This window comes from Ailuropoda melanoleuca, chromosome 4 (assembly GCF_002007445.2).
Source record: "Ailuropoda melanoleuca isolate Jingjing chromosome 4, ASM200744v2, whole genome shotgun sequence".
NCBI lineage: Eukaryota > Metazoa > Chordata > Mammalia > Carnivora > Ursidae > Ailuropoda > Ailuropoda melanoleuca.
In genome coordinates, this window is record NC_048221.1 from 124448765 (window position 1) to 124469367 (window position 20603).

Genomic DNA, 20603 nt, shown 5'->3' on the forward strand with positions numbered 1-20603 from the left:
TTCCTTCCCCAGTCAAAAGATATAGAGTGGCTGAAAGGATAAAAAGTAAAACCCAATTATATGCTGTCTAGAAGAGACTCACTTCAGTTTTAAGTGCACAAATAGACTGAAAGTCAAGGGACCGAAAAAGATATTGTATGCAAATGGAAACCAAAAGAAAGCAGAGGTAAGCTATACTTACATCACCCAAAAATAGACTTTAAGCCGAAGCCCGGAACAAGAGACAAAGAGAATCATTATATAATGGTAAAGGGATTAATTCATCAAGAGGTTGTAATATTTGTAAATATTTACCACACAACATGGAAGCACCTAAATATATAAAGCAAATATTAACACTGAATGGAGAAATAGACAGCAATACAATAGTAGGGAACTTCAATATCCCACTTGCAAGAAAGGATAGATCATCCAGACAGAAAATCAATTAAGAAACATTGGACTTAAATGACACGCTAGACCAGATGGACTTAACAGACATTTATAGAACATTTCATCCAACAGCAGCAGAATACACATTCCTCTTAAGAGCACATGGAACTATCTCCTGGATAGATCATACCTTAGGTCACAAAACAAGTCTTAATAAATTTAAGAAGCTTGGAATCTTGTCAAGCATCTTTTCTGACCACAAGGGTATGAAACTAGAAATCACTTACAAGAAGAAAACTGGAAGCTCCGCAAGTGTGCAGAAGTTAAACAACGTGCTCCTGAACAATCAGTGGGTCAAAGAAGGCAAAAGAGAAAGAAAAACCATCTTTGAGACAAATTAAAATGGAAATGTAATATATCAAGACTTACAGAACGCAGCAAAAGCAGTTCTAAGAGGGAAGTTTTTTTTTTTAATAATTTTTTTTAAAGATTTTATTCATTTATTTATTTGACAGAGATAGAGACAGCCAGCAAGAGAGGGAACACAAGCAGGGGGAGTGGGAGAGGNAATAATTTTTTTTAAAGATTTTATTCATTTATTTATTTGACAGAGATAGAGACAGCCAGCGAGAGAGGGAACACAAGCAGGGGGAGTGGGAGAGGAAGAAGCAGGCTCATCGCAGAGGAGCCTGATGTGGGGCTTGATCCCATAACGCCGGGATCACGCCCTGAGCCGAAGGCAGACGCTTAACGACTGCACCACCCAGGCGCCCCTTAAGAGGAAAGTTTATAGCAATTAACTCCTACATTAAGAAAAAAGGAAAGCTCTCCAATAGAGAACCTAACTTTACATCTNAAGAGGGAAGTTTATAGCAATTAACTCCTACATTAAGAAAAAAGGAAAGCTCTCCAATAGAGAACCTAACTTTACATCTCAATGAACTAGAAAAAAAAAAGAACAAATGAAGCCCAAGGTTAGTAGAAAGAACAAAATAACAAAGATCAGAGCAAAAGTAAATGAAACAGAGACTAAAAGACAATAGAAAAGGTTAATGAAACTAAGAGACTTTTTTTTTTAAAAAAAGATAAACAAAATAGACAACCTTTAGCTAGACTAATCAAGAAAAAGAGGACTCAAATAAAATTACAAATGAAAGAGGAGATATTACAACCGATACCACAGAAATTTGAAGAGTTGTAAGAGATTATTATGAACAACTGTATGCCAACTAATTGGAAAACCTAGAAGAAATGGACGAATTTCTATAACACACAACTTCCCAAGATTGAATCATGAAGAAACAGAACTCTGAACAGAATGATTACTAGCAAGGAAATTGAATCAGTAATCAAAAACCTCCCAACGTGGGACACCTGGGTGGCTCAGTTGGTTAAGCCTCTGCCTTTGGCTCAGGTCATTGGGATCCATCCTTGAGCCTTGCATCAGTTCTCTGCTCAGCAGGTAGCCTGCTTCTCCCTCTCCCTGCCTCTCCCCCTGCTTGTACTTTCTCTATCAAGTAAATAAATAAAATCTTTAAAAACAAAACAAAACAACAACAACAAAACCAAAAGGAAAACCTCCCAACAAAGAAAAGTCCAGGACTAGGTGGGTTCACTGGTAAATTCTACCCAACATTGGGAAGAATTAACACCAATTCTTTCCAAGTTCTCAGAGAGGAAACACTTCCAAACTCATTTTATGAGGCTAGTATTACCCTGATACTAAGCCAGACAAGCATACTACAAGAAAAGAAAATTACAGGCCAATGTCCCTGATGAACTTGAATGCAAAAATCCTAAAAAAAAAAAAAGAAGCAAACCATAGAACAATGAAACCAGGAGCTGGTTCTTTGAAAAGATCAATAAAATTAATAAACTGCTAGGACGCCTGGGTGGCTCAGTTGGTTAAGCATCTGCCTTCAGCTCAGGTCGTGATCCCAGGGTCCTGTTTCTCCCTCTGCCTGCTGCTCCCCCTGCTTGAGCTTTCTCTCTCTCTAATAAATAAATAAAATCTTAAAAAAAAATTGATAAACTGCTAACCAGGCTCATCAAAAAAAAAAAAAAAAGAGAGAGAGAGAGAGAGGACTCAAAACACGAGCAAACCAAATTCCACAGTACATTAAAAGGGTGATACACCTTGAATAACTGAGATTTATTCCAGGGATGTTCACTATCTGCAAATCAATGTGATACACCATATTAACAAAATGAAAAATAAAAATCACATGATCATCTCAATAGATGCAAAAAAAGCATTTGACAAAATTCAACATTTTTTCATGATAAAAATTGTCAACAAACTAGGTGTACAGAGAACATACCTCAACATAATAAAGACCATATTTGACAAGTCCAGAGCGATCATCATACTCAATGGTGAAAAGCTGAAGCCTCTTCCTCCAAGATCAGGAACAAGACAAGGATGCCCACTCTTTTTTTTTTTTTTTTTTTTTTTTAAATTTTTTTTTTTTTTTTTNTTGACAGAGAGTCAGTGAGAGAACACAAGCAGGGGAGCAGCAGGCAGAGGGAGAGGGAGAAGCAGGCTCCCCACCAAGCAGAGAGCCCAATGCGGGGCTTGATTCCAGGACCCTGGGATCATGACCTGAGCCAAAGGCAGATGCTTAACCAACTGAGCCACCCAGGCACCCCTAATTTACTTTATTTTCCCTATGTAATCTTTACACCCAATGTGGGGCTCAAACTTATGACCCTGGATCAAGAACTACATGATCTACTGACTGGGCCAGCCAGGCACCCCAAGGATGCCCACTCTTGCCACTTTTATTCAACATAGTACTGGAAGTCCTAGCTAGAGGAATCAGGAAGAAAAAGAAATAACAGGTAACCAAACTGGAAGGGAAGAAGTAAAATTTTCTCTATTTGCAGATGACATGATATTACATGTGGAAAAACCTAAGGATCCCAACAAAAAACTGTTAGAACTAATAAACAATTTAGTAAAGTTGCAGCATATAAAACCAATATATATGGAGGGCCTAGTGGCTGTCAGTTAAGCATTTCCCTTTGGCTCAGGTCATGGTCCTGGGTCCTGGGATCCAGCCCTGCATCAGGCTTCTTCCTCAGCGAGGAGCCTGCTTCTCCCTCTCCCTCTGCTTGTGTTCTCTCTCTCTCTCTCTCAAACAAACAAATAAATGTTTAAAAAACAAAACAAAACCAATATATAAAAATCAATTGTGTTTCTACACAGTAACAATGATCTATCTGAAAGAGACATTAAGAAAATACCATTTATAAAAGCATCAAAAAGAATAAAATACTTAGGAATAAATCTCACCAATGAGTGGAAAATCTGAACACTGAAAACTGTAAGACATTGACGAAAAAGATTGAAGAAGACACAAATAAATGAGAAGGTATTCTGTGTTCACGGGTTGGAAAGATTGTTGTTAAAATGTCCATACTACCCAAAGCTATCTAGACTGAATACAATCTCTATCAAAATTCCAATAGCATTTTTCACACAAATGTGAAAAACAATTCTAAAATTTGTGTGAGACCACAAAAGGCCCTAAATAGACAAAGCAATCTTGAGAAAGAATAAAGCTGGGGGCATCACACTTCCTGATTTCAAGCTATATTTTACAAAGCTATAGTAATCAAAACAGTATGGTATTGCTACATAAGACATGTAGATCAATGGAGCCTAAGAGAGAGCTCAGAAAAACACCTACACATATATGGTCAACTAATTTATGACAAAGGAGCCAAAAATACATGCTGGGGAAACGATAGTTTCTTTAATAAATGGTACTGAGAAAACTGGATAGGAAATGTTCCTGGTATCAGATGGACTTGGCTCTACAATGGAGCTCTTTTTTTTTTTTTTTTAAAGATTTTATTTATTTATTCGACAGAGATAGAGACAGCCAGAGAGAGAGGGAACACAAGCAGGGGGAGTGGGAGAGGAAGAAGCCGGCTCCTAGCAGAGAAGCCTGATGTGGGGCTCGATCCCAGAACACTGGGGTCATGCCCTGAGCTGAAGGCAGATGCCTAACAACTGCGCCACCCAGGCTCCCCTACAATGGAGCTCTTAGCTGATGAGGAAGTTAAAGATTATGTGAACTAGGGGTTCAATGTCCAGGATTCATTTCAATATATAATAATATCATTGTCTACTTTGAAGGGACAATCAGAAATTCAGTCCATGTGGGTAGAGAGGTTGGGATAATAGGAATCCGTAGTTGTAATTGTGAAAACTTGAGGAACTGGCCTTAGGAATTGCCAGTCTTGACTTCTTGCTTATGTGAGCAAGGAAGTGAAACCAGAATGACTCCTCCCTCATCCCATCCTGTGGAAAGCCGAAAACTCTAAAAGAAAGAGCACAGAGGGAGAGTGAGAGGGAGAAAAAATCAAAGTCAACTGTTCTATTTTGTAAAAAAAAAAAAAAAAAAAGATTTTTTTTTTTTTTTTTTTTTAAGTAGGCTCCATGTCCCCACTGTGGAACCCAATGCAGGGCTTAAACTCACAACCCTGAGATCAAGACCTGAGCTGAGATCAAGAGTCCAATGCTTAACTGCTTAGCCACCCAGGTGCCCCAAAGATTTTTTTTTTAAGATTTTATTTATTTATTATAGAGAGAGCACAAGTGGGGTGAGGGGAAGAGGGAGAAGCAGACTCCTGCTGAGTAGGGAGCCTGACGTGGGGCTTGATCCCAGGGACTCACCAATCATGACTCAAGCTGAAGGCAGATGCTCAACTTGACTGAGCCACCCAGGTGCCCAAACCCCAAAGGCTGGCTTTCTTTCTTTTTCTTTCTTTTTTCTCTCTTTCTAAATATTTCTGAGAGAGAGAGAGCACAAGCAGGGGTAGCGGCAGGCATAAGGAGAAGCAGGCTTCCCTCTGAGCAAGAAGCCCAATGTGGGACTCAATCCTAGTACCCCCTGGGATCATGACCCTAGCCAAAGGTAGACATTTAACCACCTGAGCCACCGAGGTGTCCCCAGAGGCTTTATTTTTAAGCACTCTCTACAACCGAGGTGGGGATCGAACTCATAACCTCAAGAGTTCACGTTCTATCACTCTACTGAATGAGCCAGCCAGGTGCCCCTAGACCTAGGGTTTAGAGGGAGATGGTACGTATCTTGAGTGCTGTGGATAGTGCTATAAGTTGCTAAAAGGATTTGTGAAAATATACCCGTTTCAATAGCTGGTTTTGTTTTGTTTTGTTTGTTTTTTTTTGGTGTAACAGCCCCTTTTGAAAAATTGAGTTAAAGTTATGAATCCTTCTTTTTTAATTAATTAACTTATTTAAAGTAGGTTCCATGCCCAATGTGGGGCTGGAAGTCAGACCCAAGATCAAGAGTCACACACTCTACCAAAGGAGCCAGCCAGGAGCCCCCTGAATCTTCTTTTCAAAAATGCACAATTACACACAAAATACTGCTTACAATTTTAGGAGGTCGTGAACTTCTGACACCAACCCGTGGACTACAAGTTAACTACTGCTCTCACCATTCTTTCCTCCCAAGAGGCAGCCTCTCAGTCCTATTTACAGAATACAGTAGAGGGCTTGGTTTACTAAACTAGACCAGAAGCAACTTCTGGAAGCAGATGTATTTTGGAGAACAGGAGGTGTTAGTACACATACTCTTTTTGCTTTGCAAAGTATGAAAACATGGATAACAACGATGGAAGATGCCACATTCTGGATTCTTCAGGAGGCTGTTATGGACACTACAAATAATGATTTCTAACCACAGACATAGCCGAACCGTTCAGCAAATATTTACTGGGTGCCTGATATTTACAGGCACTGTGCCTGTGACTGAGGTCACCCAGATAAAAAAGACACCATTTGAGTCCTTGATGAGACTCTTCACTGAAGAGAGAGCCTGAACGTAGTTACTGGCGGCCTTTAAAAAGGGGGTGGAGAGGTCATCTAAGTTTGAGAGGCATTGTGGGAGATGGAAAAGAGGCTCTGAGCTGACGATTTGATTCTTGGTTTCTCCACATCCTTGACAGGTGAGCTTGGCAAGTCACTCAAACTCATCTATCATCTATCGAATGTGTTAATAAGCAGACAAGAACTGCTGCAAATCGTCAAAAAGATAACGTTTATAAAAATGAAGATGGACAAACGAAAAAACTCAAGTACGAGGCTTATTGAGAGTGACAGCTAGGAGGGTCGCCCTTTGATGGAAAAGCCCTAAACCCACCACGGAGCCCAGCATGCGGTCAGAATCCGCTCAATAAGCCTTCCGGGATGGATTAAGTTCCGCTTCCGCAGGCAGATTTTCGCTGTAGGCGTGAGCGCAGGACGGCCGACGCACATCAGCGTCAGACCTCCCTCCCGCGCATGCTCCAAAGAATAGGCGGAGAGCGGAAGGGCGGGGGAGTAAGGAGACGCAGCGGAACGCCGGCTCGTTCGCCCTGCAGGCCCGCGCGGGAGGCGGGGGCGCGCGCGCGCACGTTCGCGCGGCCGGCTGCGTACAGTAGTGACGGCCGCGCGGGAGCGGTCACGTGACCATAGCGGCTGCCTGTACAGTAAGGACCCAATATGGCAGCGGCGGTAGCAGTGGCAACGGCAGCAGCAGGACCGGCCGCCCCATAGACCCCCGCCCCCCCGCGCACCACCCCGCCGTTTCCTCTGCTTGGGTGCTCCTCCGGCCTGACTTCCCCTTTCTCCCACCTTTCCCGGCACCGCGGGAAAAGCATCGCAGGGCAGAGCAGGCAGGGAGGGCGGCCGGAGCCCGGACACGGGAGCCTCCCAGTCAGTTCAAGACCCGACATGAGGGAAAAGGGCCGTAGGAAGAAGGGCAGGACCTGGGCGGAGGCCGCCAAGACGGTAAGGGGGAGGAAGCGAAGGGGAAGCCCGGGAGAATTTTGTTCCCTCGCCGCCTGCCGGTCGCAGGGGAAGGGAGGTCATTGGCCCAGCGACCCGGCTGAAGGGGGCACAAAACCGCGCGGAGAGGGCGGCGGTTAGTGTCGGGGTTGTGATCCCTGTGGGAAGGGAGGCGCCCAGCGGAAGAGGGTCGCCGCGGGGCTGTGGCTTCTCCCTGCGTCTGCGACGAGTCCCGTTGGTGTTTTGAAGCCGCCTTTCGGGGTCACGTCGCTCTCACCTCCACTCTGTGGTAGCTCCCGCCCCGGCATGGGGAAGTCTGTTGTGCTTGCACAGTAACCGGTTCTTCTCCCTTGTGCGGCTGAAGAGCCCCCATTGGATGCAGATAGGAGAAGGCTTGTGCGTGCACCCAGCCCCGGAAAGAAGAGAGGAGCGCTGGATCTTGGTAGAATTTACCCGCTATAGCGGACATGCCGCCTGACCCCGGGTTCCCTGTTCGTCTGGGCTCCCAGATCCAACGTGAGGTCACGAGGCTCTTGTTTTTGTTTGCTGTTGAAGCTGAAAGTGCAGGAGGTGTTTAGAAACGAAGTAACAGGTGGGACTTGTAGATTTTTTTTTTTTTTTTCTGTTTCCGTAGAGACCTACTCTGAACAAGGCAGCAATGCATGGTGGGACGTGTAGTTTACCCGGCCTTGACTTTTCCGTAGCTAAAGTGATGGTGGGTTCGCGAAGTTGTAATTAGTAGGTAAAACCATCTTTTTTCCCCCCTAATTTTTAATAACGAGATTTAGAGGTAGGATTTAAGTGATCGGTGAGACTTTTATTGTGTTGTATGAAAAAATGAAGTGTGTATATATGTAGAAATGAAACATTAGGAGATGCAGCAGAAAAGTAATAGGACATAAAACAGCAGCATGTTAGTGTTGGCAAGTGAGAAAGTGTGGAGACGTTATCTTTAACGGTGAATCATGTCAGTAATACTTGTATAATATGGAGAACCCTCCTGAATGAACCCTTTTTATATGATGTACGGTTTATTTTTTAAAAGAGGTTTTTTCTTTTTCTGATTATGAAAGTAAGAAATGTAAACCGTGGGAAAACTTGGAAAATTATAGGAACGTATAAAGAAGAAAATAAGAAATCACGTATTTCCCCCCTCAGTTATATTTGCTAATGTTATTTGTTATATTACCATCCAGTCTTTTTATTTCCCCACATTTGGATCCTGCTGTTTATTCAGTCTTGCGCATTTTTGTAAACCTTGTGCGTTTGTTTTGTAAATTTGATGTGATAGGGGATTTGATGAGTCTTAAGCTTGTATTTCTGTTTTGGTTGGAAATGTGAAAAAGTTAGTGAATAAATAAAAGCACATTTTATTTATTGAGGGTTATCACTTAACAGTCTCTTCATAATTGTGGCTGTGCCAATAGTTTTATTCTAAAAGATAAACCCTAGAAATAATTTTTTTGGTCGTGAGGAAATTGCTCCTTCACAGAAGGCTGTTACACTTTCTTCTACTTGATGAATACCTCAGGGCTTTTTCTTTTTATTAAAAAGATGGCAAATTTTAATTGTAGGTAAACAGACCACAACCCTAATTATGTTAATTAAGTCTCTAGAATCTTAAGAGTACTTTTGAATTATGGTCTCTTTGGATAAAATAGTCTAATCAATAGGAGATTGTGACAAGTAGGAAAATTTCTCTTCTGCTGTTTAGATTTTCCTATAATTAACATATTTGTTCATTCATAATAAACATTTCATGCCTGGCTAGCTATGTGAAAAATAGTATCTAAAAGATGGAAAGGCTAGTTTATTAAGTAGAATACAGAGTGAGTTCTTGAAGGGATCAGTGTATTAGCGGCTTGGTATTATTTGGTTCTGGCAAATGTAAGGCCTCAATCTTAGTAAAAATGAATTTTAGAAGGAGAATGGTTAACACTAAAACTTTTTTTTCCCCCTAGTGGGAAAAATGTAAAAAACACCCTACTCATTTTGGTTTGTTTTATCATCTGTAAAGTGAGGAATTAAACTAAACCTCGGTATTTAAAAGGTTTCCGTTTGTAGAAAGGACTATTTAGAAGTAAATGTAGAGGGAATAGATAAAAGTAAATCTTTAATATTTCAGAATATTGAGATCAGAAAATTAGTGATTTGATAAATGGAAGTAACTTTGACCTAAATTAAGAAATGTTTCATATATTTATAAGATCAAGAGGACTAGGAGAAGTATGTCTTAAGAAACTTATTTCATAGGCATTAAGGTCAGGTGTTCTAGGAACAGTTTGAGCAAGGAAAGAATAAAATTATTTACGAAAACAAGCAATAGCCGCTTCTTATTTCATTGTGTTCTTGGTACCTGCATTGTAGAGCTGTCCAGTTTGAGGGAGCACTTATTAAAATGGGGCTGTATTTCTGAGCAATAGTATAACAATAGATAAATAAAATTAATTATATATACACGTATGATGTGGAGGGTGTGTGTGAGAGCTATGGATTGATGTAAGGTTACTATAAACAATCTGAAAAATCAAGAAAATAAAATTCATAATTACTGTAAGATAGTAAAATTATGCCAAAAGGCTGATTAAATCTAGAGTATATAGACTGGTTCCAATAACTAGGGACACCAAAGAGAGGGATAATGAGTTGAGATTCCACAGAACTTGAATGCTCATTCACTACACTGGACCATCTCCCTACTGATCTTATATTTGCCCTATATAAATACATTAGTTATAAAAAGCATTACTCAAATATTTAGTTAACAGTCGCACATGTTTTGAATTTTAAGGATGGCAGTGATGGTGATGAAATGATTCGGAGTTAGATCTGTAGTATAGTGTTTGGTTCAATTTGAATAGAAAAACTTATAGTAAGCCAGAAATCTTAAGAACCATTACACTGATTTTAGAATTGTGGGCAAAGTTATGCTCATTCTTTAAACAAAACAAAGCAAAAAACCCCCAAAATACGAAAACATAAAACCTGGTATCATCTAAATATTTAATGACATCCTGAGGAGTTTCGCTGTTTTTCTAAAGCAGAGCTTTTGAAATAGTACAATCTTGTTGATCCTGTTTTTCTTTTGACTTTTCCCTTGTTAAGGTACCACAGCTAGGGAAGCGTTGTCCTAAAAAGACAAGTTTGTTGTGATTTTAAGTGGAAGGGACAGAGAGGCAGACCTTAGAGATTGTACACTAGAGGTACCTTTGGATATCTTGGGAATAAGGTGGTCAGAGTATGAGAAGTGAAGTAAGTATGGGTGTTACAGGTGAGGAGCACAGCAGTGTGTCTTGTAGATCTTTAGCATGTGGTTTGTAGACTGAAGAGAAGGTGTTTTTTTGGGGGGGGGAGGGCAGGATGCTATCTATATAGATTTCCCTTAGTGGTTAATACTATTTTGAATGTACATAGATTTTTATTTTTGTCATTTACCTAAAGTCATTTAACTTTGGGGAATAAGATGAAGGATAGAAAATTTCTGTTTAAAGGAGTAATCAGAGTCTAATTACTTTGTGTAGGAAGTATAGAAAATGGAAAGTAACTAAAAGTATAATGGGTGCGCCTGGGTGGCTCAGTTGGTTAAAGCATCTGACTCTTGATTTCATTCGGGTTATGATCTCCACATTAAGTTGTGGAGCCTGCTTAAGATTCTCTCCCTTTCCCTCTGCTCCAGTCTCAACTTAGAAAGTTTCAGGACCCTTAATCTTTATTTTTATTTTTATTTTTATTTTTTTTTAAGATTTCATTTATTTGACAGAGATAGAGACAGCCAGCGAGAGAGGGAACACAAGCAGGGGGAGTGGGAGAGGAAGAAGCAGGCTCACAGCAGAGGAGCCTGATGTGGGGCTCGATCCCATAACGCCGGGATCACGCCCTGAGCCGAAGGCAGACGCTTAACCGCTGTGCCACCCAGGCGCCCCTTTAATCTTTATTTTGAGTAATTTTTTTCTTAAAAATTATAAATACAGGGCTGCCTGGGTGGCTCAGTCGTTAAGCGGCTGCCTTCGGCTGGGGTCATGATCCCAGGGTCCTGGGGTTGAGCCCCACATTGAGCCCCACATCGGGCTCCTAGCTCAGCGGGGAGCCTGCTTCTCCCTCTCCCTCCCGCTCTCTGTTCATGCGCGCACGCTCTCTCTTCTCACTCTGTCTCTCTGTGTCAAATAAATAAATAAAATCTTAAAAACAAAAATTACTGGGGCACTTGGACGGCTACCTTCCACTTGGGTCATGATCCCAGGGTCCTGGGATTGAGCCCCACATCAGGGCTTCCTGCTCTGCTGGGAGCCTGCTTCTACTCCTCCCCCGCTTGTCTTCTCTAGCTCTCTCTCTCTCTCTCTCTCAAATAAGAAAATCCTTAAAAAAATAAAAATAAATCATAAATACAAATACAGACTTAAAAGCCAGGCCTGGTTATGTCCCTTTGGATATATATTGACCAGTCCAGAGTCATTTTTAGTGTGTATTTGTATTGTATTTGTAGTTGTATTACAATCTCCAGGAGAGAGCATGTGTTTTGGAAAAACATAATAAATCTATTGCTTTTATTTATTTATTTAATTTTAATTTTAATTTTTTAAAAGATTTTATTTATTTATTTGACAGACAGCCAGCCAGCCAGTGAGAGAGGGAACACACGGGGAGTGGGAGAGGAAGAAGCAGGCTCCCAGCCTAGGAGCCCTATGCGGGACTAGATCCCAGGACTCTGGGATCACGCCCTGAGCCGAAGGCAGACGCTAATGACTGAGCCACTCAGGCGCCCCTATTGCTTTTATAATACAGACTATGGAAGGTAAAACTGGGCAAAATCTTGGTTTGTGGAATTCATAGAAAATAGAATGAGAAAGCATTGGGACCATGGGTTAAAAATTGAAAAACTGCTCCGATCTATAATTTTCAAAATACTAACTGCATATTTTTATTTATTATTCCAGCTTTATTGGGGTTTAATTGACATAAAGTTGTAAGATACTTGATACATTCATGAAATTGCTATTTGCAAGTCTGTTTGTGCTAGGTGATTTGATGTAACACCCTTCACTTGACTGATCCTCCTTCTTGCCATAACATTAAAGTCACCCTGTCTTTGCTTCTTGAATTTTGTATTTTCATTTCACCCTTATTTCTGTCTTGTTTTTATGTGCCTGCTTTAAAAGCCCACAACCTAACTAGTTGAACGAAAAATCAAAATCTTTTTTGAACACATAAATTAAAAATTTCTATGAAACGTACCGCTGCTACTGCATCTCCTGGAATTCTGACAGGAGCTGAGAAAATAGCATCCCATTTGCAGAATTCTTGCTATTTCCTCCTCTACAGATTCTGTCTTCCCTTAAAAGGCTGTGCAGTTTTGCTGTTGGTGAAATTTTGCTGTCGGTGTTTTCACTACAAAAGCTGTTTGGAAGGAGACCACCGTGTGGAAGATAAAACTACAGGGAACTGAGCAGTATGGTTTGTTAAAACCTGCCTTGTCCTTTTTACCAGATAACCTCTGAATGCCCCTCTAGTTCTATAGTCTTTCCTTCCATGTTGCAGAGACCATCCTCATAGTTTATAGTAGTGTGCAATTTAGTATTTTTATTTTTCTTTCTTTTTTTTTTTAAAGATTTTATTTTTAAGTCATCTCTGCACCCAACGTGAGGCTTGAACTCAGAACCCTGAGATCAAGAATCATATGCTCCACCGACAGCCGGTCAGGCACCCCTTTAGTATTTTTTTTTTTTAAAGATTTTATTTATTTATTTGACAGAGATAGAGAGACAGCCAGCGAGAGAGGGAACACAAGCAGGCGGAGTGGGAGAGGAAGAAGCAGGCTCATAGCGGAAGAGCCTGATGTGGGGCTCGATTCCATAACGCCGGGATCATGCCCTGAGCCGAAGGCAGACACTTAACCGCTGTGCCACCCAGGCGCCCCCCATTTTTGTTTCTTGATTTGACTGATACAGGCTTTTTTTTTTTTCCTGTCCAGATATTTTTAATTGTAATGTAAACAGATTTGTCAGTCTTTACTGTTTGTGCTTTTCTAGGTTTTGAGTTGTTCCCCACTTAAAGATTGTAAATTGAGTATACTTTTTTTTTTTTTTTTAAGATTTATTTATTTGTGAGAGCCCATGAGCAGGGGGAGGGGGCAGAGGGCAAGGAAGAGAGAGAACCTCAAGCAGACTCCCTGTGTGCACAGAGCCCAATGGGACTCTATCCCAGGACCCTGAGACCATGACCTGAGCTGAAATCAAGAGTTTGCAGCTCAACTGTCTGAGCCACCCAGGCACCCCAAATTGAGTGTAAATTTTAAAAAATGTTTAGATTCAAAGGCATATCTTCCTTTTTTTTTTTTTCTTAAGATTTTTTTATTTATTTGTTTGACAGAGAGAGACAGCCAGTGAGAGAGGGAACACAAGCAGGGGGAGTGGGAGAGGAAGAAGCAGGCTCCCAGCAGAGCAGGGATCCGGATGCAGGGCTGATCCCACTGGGACCACGCCCCGATCCAAAGGCAGCCGCTTAAGGACTGAGCAACCCAGGCACCCCAAAGGCATATCTTCAATAAAATACATGTTTTATTGTGAACAAATAAGGGGAATTCAGTTTATATTTTAGTAAGACTGCTGGTGGAAGACAGACTTTTTTTTTTTTTTTTTTTTTTAATTGGGNAGACTTTTTTTTTTTTTTTTTTTTTGTAATGTGCGCTCCATGCCCAATGTGGGGCTTGAACTCATGACCCTGGGAATAAGAGTTGAATGCTCTACCACTTAAGCCAGCCAGATGCCCCTAAAGGCAAGGCTTTTACCTGTTTTTATCTGCAGAGCTTAACTCACTTTATTGCACGAGTGCTTAGTCTTTTTTTTTTTTTTCCACCTTTTTTTATTGGAGATAAAAAAGAAGACCCTGTTCTTTCAGGAGAGCACGATTTGAATAGTTAGTCAACTATAATCAGTATTGTTAGGTAGGAAAACTGGTCAGGTATCTCTTGTTCTGAGAAAAATGATTCCAAGATACACCAGGGTATCCAAAGACCCTTTTGAGTTATGGTTGGACATGGGGAATTTTCTTTTCTTTTAAAAATTTATTTTAGAGCGAGCACATGGACATGGGTTGGGGGGGGTGCAAAGGAGAAGGAAAGAGAGAATCTTAGACTTCCCGCTGAGCATGGAGCCCCACGTGGGGCTTGATCCCATGACCCTAAGATCACCCTAAAATTATTACCCGAGCCGAAGTCAAGAGTTGGGCTCTTAACCTGGAACTCCCAAGGCACCCCTTGACATTGGGAAATTTCTGTGATAATTCTTACTTCTAACCTTGCTTAACAAAGCTAAAATTGGTTAATGGTAAATGCACATGTACTTAGTACTAGGCATCAGGAAACGCTTATAAAATCTTATAGCATCTTTTGAGTAATTTGATACATCTTTTGGTAAAAATCATGTGAAGACTTTTCATTTGAAAATTCTTTGGCTGCTGACATTTAAAATTTGATACTTCCTTTAGAATTGACTGTCACTGGAGTTCACAGCTTGGGATGGCCCAAATCATCTTGAATCTTTAACCCACTGATATCTGAATTATTTAGTAGCTGGTTTAGCTATATTCAGTTTCAAATAAAGTGCTTAATGGTGTTAGTGACTGACTTCTAAATAGTAAGATAAAAATTGTAATGTATTCCTGTTGATTTATAGAGATTAGTTTCCTGTATGATTTGAGTGGTTTAGACAATTTTTAAAAAAGATTTATTTAGGGGCACCTGGGTGGCTCAGTTGATTAAGCGTCTGCCTTCAGCTCAGGTCATGATCCTGGGGTCCTGGGATCGAGCCCCACATCAGACTCCCTGCTCTGTGGGGAGCCTACTTCTCCCTCCTCCTCTGCCTGCTTCTCCCTATGCTTGTGCTCTCTCTCTCTGCCAAATAAATAAAATCTTTAAAAAAAACCCCAGTGCTCAAATATTAAAGTAAGAATCATCTGGGGAGCTTGTTATAATGCATATATTTAAAAAAAAATTTATTTTTAAGTAATCACACAATGTGGAGCTCGAACTCGCAACCCTAAGTTTGGATCACATGCTCTACAGACTGAGACAGCCAGGTGCCCCATATAATGGATTTTTATTAAGTAGGTCTGCAGTGTAGCCGGAGATTCTGCATTTCTTTCTTTCTCTTTTTTTTTCCTAAGATTTTATGCATTTATTTATTTGAGAAAGCAAGCACATGGTGGGGAGGGGGAGGAGCAGAGGGAGCCGGACAAGAAGACTCTATGCTCAGTGCAGAGCCCAGTGCAGGGCTCAGTCTCACAACCCGAGCTGGAACCAAGAGTGGGGACTCACAACCTACTGAGCCACCTAGGCACCCCCCAGAGAGTCTGCATTTCTAACAAGTTCCCAGGCGATGCTGGCACTTTGGTCTAAGGACCAGATTTGGAGTTGTAGGGATTTACACTATGCTTTCTCAATTTTCCTGATGTTAAAATAGAGATAATAGTAGAATTTACCATTTGGGGTGTTAGGTGATCAGGTTAGAATGTATGAAAAGTGCCTTGTATAATCCCTAGTATAAGTACTGTTTGTTGTTTACTGGAAAGTTAATAAATACCTATTTTTTATTTTATGTTTTTTGAATGGGAAAACGAAATACTGTGAAGTTACTTCTTAGCAAGTAAGCACAGGTTTGAGACTATTGTAATGAAAAGCCAGTTTAACCTCAGGGACCCCATTTGCCCCCTTTCCCAAGGTGAATGAGACACAGAGAGTGAAACTAGCTTTGAACAACTTTGGGAACTCACTGAAAGATCCATCTCTTGCTTCAGGAGATTCTGCACAAAATCCCACTCTTGACTTAGACACTGTGAACTGCCTATGGAAAAGGCCATGTGGCAAGGAGTGGCAGGCAGCCTCCAGGAGCTGAGTGACTCCTGGCCAAGAGCCAGCAAGGAAACAGAAAGAGACTTGAAACCTGCCAACAAGTAAGCTTGTTAGTAGGCTTGGAAAAGAACCCAAAGCCTCAGGTGAGTTCACAGTCCCAGCTGATACTTTGATTTCAGCCTAGTGAGACCCTAAGTGGAAGACTCAGTTACTCCATGCTCAGAACCTGACAACATGGAAACAGATAGGGTCGCCTGGCTGGCTCAGTCAGAAGAGCTTTTGACCGTTGATCTCAGGGACCTGTGTTTGAGCCTCACATGGGATGTAGAGATTACTAAAAAAAATAAACTTAAACTGAGATAAATTTGTTTTAACCTAAGTTTCATAATTATTTATAAATAATCACAAAATAAATTTGTGTTGTAGAGGCCATATAATAGCAAACTAGTAGTAATACTAAAATCTGGTGGAGAAGGGAGCATGGCAGGGTTGGTCTCAGACTATTTTGCCTGGGTATTAAGGGATGATGGATAAAACAGGTGAATATGGGTAAGGGCATTTTAAGCAGAGGGAAGAGCTGAAAAGAGGAAAAGAATTAAAAAGTGTAGGGAATGTTTGATGCATGGCTAATTTACCTGTGAGTATTGTAAAGTATAGTGAAAGATATGGCCAGAAAAGGTAGGTTGGGGCTAAAATGTGGAGAGCTGTAGAAGTTGGGCTGACAACTATTTTTATTCTAGGAGCCATAGAGCGTTTTTATATAGGAGATAACATCACATCTGTATTTGAGCAGTTTGGGTCATTTGTGGGATTTATTGTAGAGAGGTTATGAGGGTTAGAGTAGGGCTCTCTTGAATCAAACGGGTAGGAGGTATATCATTCAGAATTTTTTCTCATTTTATATCTAGTGTTACCTACACTTATCCCATTTACAGCTCTCCAACAGAAGCCTTTTTTTTTTTTTTTTAAATAAAGATTCTACCTATTTATTTGACAGAGAGAGAGGGGAAACACAAGCAGGGGGAGTGGGAGAGGGAGAAGCAGGCTTCTTGCTGAGCAGGGAGCTTGATGTGGGGCTTGATCCCAGAACCCTGGGATCATGACCTGAGCTGAAGGCAGCTGCTTAAATGACTGAGCCACCCAGGTGCCCCTCCAGTAGAAGCCTTTACTGAAGTTCTGCTAGTCTTCTGAAGTTTTCACACATACAGGAGGTTGTGGAATGCTGTTGAGCACAACAAAATGTTACTATATTTAAGATGAAAAAAGAAAGCAAAACTTTCCCAGTTATTCTAGCTCATGTTGATTTTTCTTATTTCTGAATTCCTGAATGACTGTTCTTTCCATACTGCTGTCCTCTGTACCTGGTCTCAGGTTTGGGCAGGTGGTAGAATCAATCAGGGCTGTGTGTTGCACAGCTCCAAGAAGGAGCCATTTGTACTGTATTTTATGTGACTACTGCTACCTAGAGTCAGATACCGCGGTAGCTCTGGCATGCATGATGCTTTTTGTGAAAACACCATTAAATATTGATTATTTCCCATTTTTTAACTTAGTACTGGATTTGCTTCATACGTATTTCCCAGGTTTGTTTTCTAGTTGACAAGAGGTAGCAAGTGACACAGATTTAATGAAAATGATTGTTTAACTTTCTGTGGACCTCCCACCAGGAATTTGTAGATTATTTAAAGGGGTTTTGAAAGTTGTCTATGAAGAATATCTAAGTTTTATGCTCTAAAGCTAATCTTAAAAGTTGTCTGAGCATGTTTGTGATTTGAACTGTCTGTGCCTCGAAACCCTGTAGTTTGTAAATGGCTTCACTCTACTTTGTATCATTTTTAGATATTTTCTTACTCTTTATTTAATCAAACATTTTTGTCAGTCTTTTTTCTTATTAATGATCAAGATGAAGTTTGATATTTTATAAATATTACTTCACTTTATTGTTTATGAACCTTGGTTCAGAGTTAGGATTACTGTATTTTTCACTCTGTTGAGATTTATTTATCATTGAAGAATAATTAACATACAATATTGTATTAGTTTCAGTTGTACAACACAGTGATTCAATATTTATATACATTATGAAATGTATATAATTTGTCATCATACAAAGTTTTTACAGTGTCATTGACTGTATGCCCTATGCTGTACATTATATCCCTGTGTCTTTACAACTGGAAGATTGTACCTCTTTTCTTTTCTTTTCTTTTCTTTTCTTTTCTTTTCTTTTCTTTTCTTTTCTTTTCTTTTCTTTTAAGATTTTATTTAGGGGTACCTGGGTGGCTCAGTCGTTAGGTGTCTGCCTTCAGCTCAGGTCATGATCCCAGGGTCCTGGGATTGGGCCCCTCGTTGGGCTCCTTGCTCAGTGGGGAGCCGCCTCTTCTCCAGTTCCCCCTGCTTGTGTTCCCCCTCTCATTGTCTCTCTCTGTCAAATAAATAAAAATCTTAAAAAAAAAAGATTCTATTTATTCATTTGACACAGAAAGAGTGAGCACAAGTAGGGGGAGCAGGGAGGGAGGGAGGAGGGAGAAGGGAGGGAGAGGGAGAGGGAGGGAGAGGGAGAAGCAGGGAGAGGGAGGGAGGGGGAGAAGCAGGCTCCCCGCCAAACAGGGAGCTGGATGCAGGGCTTGATCCCAGGACACTAGGATCCTGACCTGAGCTGAAGGCAGACATTTGATGACTGAGCCACCCAGGCGCCCCAAGATTGTCCCTCTTAATCCCCTTCACCTATTTGGTCCATCCCCCACTCCCCTCTCTGCTTGCGGCCATCAGTTTGTCATCTATCTCTATGGGTTTTTTTTTTTTTTTAAAGATTTTATTTATTTATTTGACAGAGCCAGCCAGCGAGAGAGGGAACACAGCAGGGGGAGTGGGAGAGGAAGAAGCAGGCTCCCAGTGGAGCAGGGAGCCCAATGCGGGGTTCTATCCCAGGACCCTGGGATCACGCCCTGGGCCGAAGTCAGATGCTTAACGACTGAGCCACCCAGGCGTGCCTCTGGGTTTCTTCTTGTTTTGTTGGTTGGGAAATCATACAGTGTTTGACTTCACTTAGCATAATACCGTTTAAGTCCATCCATGTTGAAATATAAAATAAATATATTTTAGTTATAGTAATATGTCACAGGTTGCCTTAGTTTTGCAAAAGTTTCATGAATTATTTAGATTATGAAGTAATATTAACTTGGAAACAAATGCCTGTTCTACTGTTTGACACAATGTAAACATTTTGGGATATTTCCTTCTAGTCTTTGATACTTTTTTTTTCTGTGTGGTTGTAATTAGTCTCTCAGTTTCTATTCTGCTTTCTCATGTTAAAAAATACTTTTATGTGTCATTTTGTGGTGTTGCTAATATTAACCCTTTTTTATCGCTGAAGAATATTCCATTATGTGGTTATGGCATAAATGCTCAACAGTATTTAAAATAGAAAACTTAAAATGGCCACTTTAATGCTGTAGTGACTATCTTATTTTCTACTGACACCTAGCTGTGGTACCTCACTCCAGTATTTTGATTTAGAAGTTTATTTTAAAAATTACCATATAGTAAAAAATTGACCTTTTTGTTACATGGTTGTGTTGAATTTAACACACGTAACCACCACCACAACCACAACAGTCAGTTAGTTACAAGCCAGGAAACTCTTGTCTTGCTGTCCTGCTGTAGTTACCCTCTACTTGTCCATAACACTTGGCAACTACTGATATGTTCTTCGTTACTAGTTTTGTCTTTCCGAGAATGTTATAAATGGTATTGTATAGCATATGACCTTTTGAGACTGGTTTCTTTAATTCACTTTAATGCTTTTGAGATTCATCTATGTTGTTTTGTGTATTAATAGTTCATTCCTTTTTATTGCTGAGTAGTATTTCATTGTGCTAATGTATAATAGTTTATCCACTCACTGTTCAGGAGTTTATTGGTTGTTTCTGTTTTTGGCAAAGAAGGGAGTTGCAGTAAATATTTGTGGGCAGATGCTCTTTCGAACATTAAGTTTTCATTTTTCTAGGGTAAATACCCAGAAGTGGGATTGCTGTATGATTGGTAAGTGTATGTCTACCTTTGTGAGAAACTGGGAACCTTTCAGAGTGGCTATATCCTTTTGCATTCCCACCAACAGTGTATTTGAAATGCAATTGTTCTTCATCCTTGCTAGCGCTTGGTACTGCCAGCATTTATTTTAGTCATTCTTTTTTTTTTTTTTTTTAGATTTTATTTATTTATTTGAGAGAGAGCGAACATGAGCAGGGGGAGGGGCAGCGGGTAGAGGGAAAAGCCGACCCAGACACCGCCCCTCCCCCCAGCAGGTAGCTTGATGCTGCAAATGATCCCAGGACCCTGAGAGCCAAAGGCAGATGCTTAACCCACTGAGTCACCCAGGCGCCCCATTTTAGCCATTCTAATGTGTGTGTAGTGGTAAATCATTGTGGTTTTGATTTCCCTATGGCTTACGTTGTTGAGCATCTTTTCTTTTCTTTCTTTTCTTTTCTTTCTTTCTCTTTCTTTCTTTTTCTTTTTCTTTTTTTTTTAAACTGAACTAAGTGTCTTTATTGGGGAAAGCCAGGGTTACAAGGTATGACTTCT

The 20603-nt window shown here is 40.6% G+C and overlaps 1 protein-coding gene across 1 annotated transcript in view; it reads left to right on the forward strand.

The window, feature by feature from the left end:
* Positions 1 to 6841: 6841 nt before the first annotated feature.
* Positions 6842 to 20603, forward strand: part of ASXL2 (ASXL transcriptional regulator 2) — a 133518-nt gene continuing 119756 nt past the window's right edge. Inside the window, exon 1 of the mRNA XM_034659795.1 lies at positions 6842 to 7177. Within this exon, the coding sequence (XP_034515686.1) occupies positions 7121 to 7177 (57 nt within the window). The 5' untranslated portion in view covers positions 6842 to 7120. The remainder of the gene's footprint in view (positions 7178 to 20603) is intronic.